Genomic DNA, 7,342 nt, shown 5'->3' on the forward strand with positions numbered 1-7,342 from the left:
ATATATATATATATATTGGGGATGGAGCCAAGTCAAAACACAATGTTTTGTATATACCTCATACATATGGCCTCAAGGTAATTTTATATACTATGTATTTTGAAATAATTTTGTGCAGGAAACAAAGTGTATGCACCCTGATGCATTCAGTTAGGCATGCTAACAATCAGTGGACAATGTGGACAATCAGTGGTTGTCTGGCATCACCATCATTCCTCACTCTAAATTTATATGCTGTATATTACTAATCATTTTCTTATACTTATTGACACATAAGTACTTAACAGTAAAACATATGGCAAATCATTAAAGTGAAAAAATAATGTGTTCAGGGTAACTTGTGTTCGGTACTTTAAAAGTTTCAGATTTTACAGCTTATCAGAGTAGGAACGCTCAACCTGAATATGAAAGCCCTTCATTTTACTCTCCTACCTCAGTGATGCCCTAGGTCTGATAATTAAGTTTGTGAACTTGCTACCATGAGGTTACATTGGTAGCACTGTACAAACAGCTCGGTAAGGTTTCAAAACCTTGGTATATCAATGACTCACAACTCACAATATTCTTGTCAATGTGTGGCGGGCGGTGTCTTGCTGAGTGGTGTTCATCATCATTGTGTGTTTATGTGTACTGTCATGAGACTGTCAGAGTTTGAATTAGAGCAACAAACAAATATTAAATTTCTTGTTAAACCTGGCAAGAGTGAAAGTAAATTCAGGAACACATTAGTCCAAGTTTATGGGAATAATGCCATGAAGAAACGGCAGTGTACAAATGAATTAAACGTTTTATCTGAGGGGGAAAAAAGCTTCACTGAAGAAGAGGGAGGCCTAATAAACACATCTGACAAGAATATTGCAAAAATTCATTGAATCGTGTGTCAAAATTGTCGGCTAACTATGATAAGCATAGCAGGCCAAGTAAACATCGGTAGAGAAACAGGAAAATCTTAACTGAAAATCTTGGCATAAGAAAGATGTGTACAAAAATAGTCCTGAAGGAACTCACTGATGAACAAAAGCAAAGGAGAGTCAAAGTTTGCCAAGACCTCTTGAAGAGTCAAGATGACGTTTTGGGCTGTGTTATCAGTGGTGGTGAAACATGGGTCTACAAATATGACTCTGAAATAAAGCATGAAATTGCACAATAGAAGCCAGCCAATTCTCCCTGACCAAAAAAGTTCCATCACTTCAAATCAAGAATCAAGATGCTGCTGCTAATCTTGGGAATATTATGAATTTGTACCAGCTGGACAATTAACCAAGTCTACTATTTGTAAGTTCTGAAAAGATTGTGTGAAAAAGTTAGACAAAAATGACCTGAACTTTTTGCCAACAACTCAGGGCTTTTGGATCACAACAATGCACCAGTTCACATGGTACTATGAGGAAGTTTTTAGCCAGTAAACAAATAACTGTATTGGAACACTCTCCTTACTCAACTGATCTGGCCCTCAATAACTTTTTTCTTTACCCCCAAATAAAGAAAATACTGAAAAGAAGACACTTTTTTTTTTTTTTTGGTTGCAGTTTTTGGCCAGGGCTGGGTTTAAACCCACCAGCTCCAGCGTATAGGCCGGCGCCCTACTCCTTGAGCCACAGGCGCCACCCAAAAGGAAGACACTTTTGATGGCATTCAGGACAGCAAGGGTAATATGACAAGAACTCTTAGGCCATTCCAGGAAACAGAGTTCCAAAATTGCTCTGAAAGGTGATTAGGTGCTGGAGTCTGTACATGGCTTCCTAAGGGGAGCACTCCAAAGGTAACCATAGTGACATTCACAAAAGAGGTATGTAGCACTTTTTCTAAGATGAGTTCATGAACTTAATTGTCAGACATCATATTCCTGACCTTCTTGCCCCACCTATCTTTTTCATACTTTCTTCAAATAATACTTTCAGCTCTCACAAATATTATACAAAATGGTGACTGATCCAAAAATCAAACACACTCGGCCTTGGAAAACACCTATACTTAACATTCTGGAAAAATCCTATGAAAGCCAAAAAAATTTCTCCAGTTTCCCCATTATGGCTTTCGACTTAACTCTTATTTCCAAGCTAGTCTAAAAATACAGTTAATGTCAGATGTGGTGGCTCACACCTGTAATCCTAGCCCTCTGAGAGGCCAAAGTGGGTGTACTGCCCGAGCTCAGGAGTTCTAGACCAGCCTGAGCAAGAGTGAGACCCCATCTCTAAAAATAGCCAGGTGTTGGGAGGGGTGCTTATAGTCCCAGCTACTTGGAAGCTGAGGCAAGAGGATCACTTGAGCCCAAGAGTTTGAGGTTGCTGTGAGTATGACACCATAGCACTTAGTATTGTGCGTCACAGAGTGAGACTCTGTCTCCAAAAAAATAAATAAATAAAAATAGAAAATAAAAAAAAAAAATAGAAATACGGTTTATTTGAGTAGTACAGAGTAGAATTATATTAAATCTCCCTTGGAGTAGCAAGGGTGGGTAAGTGTTTAGCTTTCAAAGGGAAGCAGCCTGTAAGCAAAATTAACATCAAAAAAGGAAGCCAGGGCTCAGTGCCCATAGCTTAGTGGTTAGGGCACCAGCCACATACCTGGCGCGTTCAGGTTCAAACCCAGCCTGGGCCTGCTAAACAACAACTACAACAAAAAAATAGCCAAGCGTTGTGGTGGGTGCCTGTAGTCCCAGTTACTTGGGAGGCTGAGGCAAAAGAATCACTTAAGCCCAAGAGTTTGAGGTTGCTGTGAGCTGTAGCACTTGAGGGCCACACAGTGAGACTAATCTCCAAAAAAAAAAAGAAGCCAGTCTGAGCTTTGATCTAATATTTAAAAAAAGGAAAAAAAGCAAGCCAAATGTACTAAGTAAAATTGTGCTGTCCATAATGAAATGAGCCCTGCAACATGGAGAACCTCTGACAATAACCTCAAGGCAAATTTCAATACATGACATATATGTTTCACATACAAACATTCAGCCTTTATCTGTGACCTATATATTTTTTCTTCCACCCACTACATCCTCTCTTATTAAAAGTAACACAAAGGGAAAACAATTTTGAAATCAAAGTAAGACTTATACACTCTAGCTGCAACTCCAACAAGATACCATCATGACTAAACTCCTGACTCATAACTTTCCAGAATTATGCAATGCATAACAGTTCGACTGAAATCATTTTTGGTGACCCACAGAGTACTCCAAAAGCCAGGCTTCCATTTCTATATGCATTTTCTGCCCTTCAGAAAAATGCTGTCATATACCTAATTAATATTTACTACCGCCATTATAGTAACATTTATGGGACAATATATATATAAACAATAAATATTAATAATACACCATGCTCTTTAACTATGAAACTATCTTTTGGGTCCTGACAAACTCAATCTAAGTAATGGTAGGTAATAAATTACGTCCTGAGCTGTCAAACAAACATAAATAAGTCATTCTTCAAAAGAAAAAAATACCCACAAGGTGTATGTTCATCACCAACTGTGTAAAACTGACAAATAATTGCATCTTTCTGAGACTCATTTTTCCTGCCTCTTCATGTCAGTCTCTAACTCCTACCAGTCTCTAAGTTCCACCATCAGGAATGTCCTTACTTTCCCTCTTCACACCCCTAACCTTAAAGTCTGGGATCAAGTATCATCTCCTCTGGAAAGCCTTCATTGACCTCCCCAGGCTGGGTCCAGGGCCCCTTTGTGATAATACCTTCCATAATGTGCTCTAGCACGCCTCCATGTTGCATTAGAAGTGTCTGTTTAGACGTCCGTTTGTCTATACCAACATACCATAAGCCTTTAAAGATGGATATTGTCTAAACTTTATATTTGCAATGCTATGCATACACATAATATGTACTTGGCAAACAGTACGTGTTCCCCAAATACTTGATGAATAAATAGGTAAGTCTACCCATTTTTCTAGCAGAGATGGTCTGCACTTCATAAATTAAAAAAAAAAAAACACATGGTCAAAAATATCTGCAAACGCTGTTATGAATTTATCAGAAGGTAATGTTCTTCTCTATACTCTATGATTCCTAAGATTCATGTTTATTTTTCCACCTGTGAACAACAGAGTGATAATAACTTAAGTCAAACAAATGTGTTAGGGTGGTGTAATATTATTTTAGCATCCCAAAACTCGATTCTTTTTATTAACATTTATCCTTAAAATGAAGATCCTCACCTTATTGCTCCATCCTAAGCACATCCATACTTAGAAATTTTCCTTCAATTTGTATTGACATCACTTCTCAGTACTTCCTAACTGGCTCCCTTGACTTTCATTAGAATAGTCACTTGTTTTTGTTTGTTTGTTTTTGAGACAGAATCTCAAGCTGTCACCCTGAGTAGAGTGCTCAAGCGATCTTCTTGCCTCAAATTTTCTACTTTAAGTAGAGAGAGGGGTCTTGATTTTGCTCAAGCTGGTCTTGAACTCCTAAACTCAAGGTATCCACCACCTCGGCCTCCCAGAGTGCTCTAGGATTACAGGCCTGAGCCACCCTGCTGGGCCAAGATAGTCACTTGTAATCCATTTCAGTTCAGGCAACTATAAGGCAGTTGTTCCGGTAAGAACATTCAAAAATTTGAAGATCCCTATCAGTCAATTACAATTTATGTTCATTAAATAAGAAAAAAATACCAGGTAACAAACTAATGTAAAAATTTTGATTGGCCATAAAGAAAACTCAGATCGGGCTCGGCGCCTGTGGCTTAAGCGGCTAAGGCGCCAGCCACATACACCTAAGGTGGCGGGTTCGAATCCCCAGCCCAGGCCCGCCAAACAACAATGATGGCTGCAACCAAAAAAAAAAAAAAAAAAAAAAATGTCCAGGCGTTGTGGCGGGCGCCTGTAGTCCCAGCTACTTGGGAGGCTGAGGCTGGAGACTCGCTTGAGCCCAGGAGTTGGAGGTTGCTGTGAGCGTGATGCCATGGCACTCTACCCAGGGGGATAGCTTGAGGCTCCATCTCAAAAAAAAAAAAAAAAGAAAACTCAGATCGTCTCTCAATCTACACAATACTCTGCTTGGTATCACAGTGGAATTTTGGGACCAAGATAATCACGAAAAATGACAAAGTTACAACTTCACTGGGAAAACCGACTGTTTCACACTTTATTACTAATTAATCAGTCTGACATGTCAACTTTTGAAAGATAAAGGACTCTAAGATACACTAAAAGTTCATAGTAATGATTTCATCAAACCGCACATCTCAATGGATGTCCATCCTTAAAATGCAACCGCTCTGGAAAATTTAATAGAAACCCTCCACTCTCCAAGCTCAAAAGTGATCAAACTGGTCATCCCTGCTAATTTCTTTGTTTGAAATAAGAAAGTATCACGAGTTGGCTTGGCAGGTTTTAGCCTTCCCCCAAGCACCTCCAATAGGCTACAACTTAAATAACCAAGAACGTGCTTATGATGTTCGCAAAACACAACTCCAATACTCTAACTCCAGTGAACCTTGCATATGAAATAACTCTAGCTGCCACCTTCCAACCAGATTATTGCATAAGTACGTCCTACAGTTGAAATTCTAGTTCCCTCCTTAGAGAGGCAGGAAGAACTCTGGAACTTTGGGTCCTTGGTTTCCTCCTCGCTGAGCCCTGCCTTTGGTAGGAACACACAGCATACTAGATTTGTTCCTCCGCAAGGCAAGGACCTTGGCCACATCTCCCTCTTCAAACTCGAGCCAGCGCCCCCCAACCCCCTTATCTCTTTCCCCAACACAATCCACAAATACAAATCCAGGGAGTAGATCCCGCCCACTCAGTCACTACAGGAAGCCCCTCCAGCGCCCTTTTCCCACACAGACCGACAAGTCCGTATCCTTTATCTTTCCCTAAAGTCGGAGAGCCACACCCCCTTTCTACAACGAAAACTTAGGGACAAGCCACCGTCGCCCAATACCCCGCCCCCAAACACCTGATAGATCCAGCTCCCCGGCTTGTCCCTCCAACCAGCGCACTTCAGACACCCGCCTACGCGAGCTCCCCCGGGGTCTTTACCGAGTCGCCGGTGGGAGCCAGAGCCCGGGTCGTCCGGAGGTCGCGGTGCCAGCACGAAAGGAACCAAGCTGGTCAGGAAGAGGAGACACTGCCTCATGTTCCCGGCCTGTCCACCGGCTCCACCTCTCTGGGCAGCCCTCGCCGGACAGGGGTTCAGAAACCGCTCACATTTGGAGAGGAGGGGATCCGCCCGGCACGGCCCCTCAAACTTCTCTCTCCTCCCGCGCCGCCTACCGGGAAGGTTGGAGCCACTGGCTAGGTCCCCGGAAGCGCAGGTGGCGCTCACAGACGCCGGCCAGCCCGCTTCCGGCAGCCCGGGCGCCCCTCCCGCCCTTCACCACCCACAGCCGGAAGCGGGTGCCGCGCGGCCTGTCGGGAGGCTTCGCTCGCCCCGCCCCGCGCCGGCGCGCTGCGGCTCCAGGTCCGCCGCCATCTTGCGGGTCTTCAGCGAGCCCCGCCTGTGTCGCTCCCTAGGGGTTCGGCCGGCGCCTTCCGGGAGGCGGGTGGTGACGTCCTAACTCGACCCACCCGGCCTTGCGTCTGTCCCCGGTTGACCGCGGACAGGGTAGGCGGGGTCTCGCCGGCAGGTCCTCAGGCACATCTGGCGTCTCCTTTATTTGGGTCTTATGTCAGGTTAGGATCTTTGCTGTCTTTTTTACTAAAAGAGCTGTGAAAACCTGCCTGGGGCCTAGCGACAGGCTTCCTGGTGGGAGACGAGGCCTCGTGCCTGGCCCCGTGCCGCCAGCCCTCGGCGGGGTGGAGAGGGCGAGGGCGTGAATCGGCCACGGAGTAGCCTCGCGACGCCCCGCGCCCGGGCCGGACCTCCGAAACCCGCGTCCCTCCAGCTCGCCGTCTGACTGCCAGAGGTGCCAGAGGCCGCATTCTGTCCATTGTCACGAAAAGGCTTTGGGGAAAAATAAATTTGTTTCCTGAAGACACATTTACCCCTTGCCCCCGCTGTAGAGAGAGAGTCTGCAAGCTTATCCAGAAACTTAAGAGTCTTGGGGGCCTTTTCTGTGAGTACGGGATCTGGACTCTCCCCACTAACTTAACAATTTAATCTTATACTTGGTCCGTGTAGCTTAGATTTGAAGTTTCCCAAGTCAGTTTGTGCTTTGCAGTCCTTTGCATAATTTTAGTTTTGTGTAGTTTAGTGAGCGTTTATCGTACTGTATGGACGCTTATGTGCTTCAACTAAACTTCATACGAGTAGGACATAACACATTTTGCGTTGAAGAGTGAGTGGGACAGCTCTAAATAGAGATGGTGAGTTGTAGGGAACAAAATACTAGCCCTGGTCAAGTTTCAAAAGTATTGAAATATTTTTAAAGTATTTTAAAATACTTAAAT

At 43.7% G+C, this 7,342-nt stretch overlaps 1 protein-coding gene across 1 annotated transcript in view; it reads right to left on the minus strand.

Moving 5' to 3' along the window:
- The window catches only part of ADAM17 (ADAM metallopeptidase domain 17), a 74,593-nt gene extending 68,363 nt beyond the window's left edge, over positions 1-6,230 (minus strand). Inside the window, 1 exon segment of the mRNA XM_023511807.1 lies at positions 5,993-6,230. Within this exon segment, the coding sequence (XP_023367575.1) occupies positions 5,993-6,089 (97 nt within the window). The 5' untranslated portion in view covers positions 6,090-6,230.
- Positions 6,231-7,342: the final 1,112 nt, after the last annotated feature.

The sequence above is a fragment of the Otolemur garnettii genome, unplaced genomic scaffold (genome assembly GCF_000181295.1).
Source record: "Otolemur garnettii isolate 467f Iridium unplaced genomic scaffold, OtoGar3 scaffold00022, whole genome shotgun sequence".
In the NCBI taxonomy this organism is placed as follows: Eukaryota; Metazoa; Chordata; class Mammalia; order Primates; family Galagidae; genus Otolemur; species Otolemur garnettii.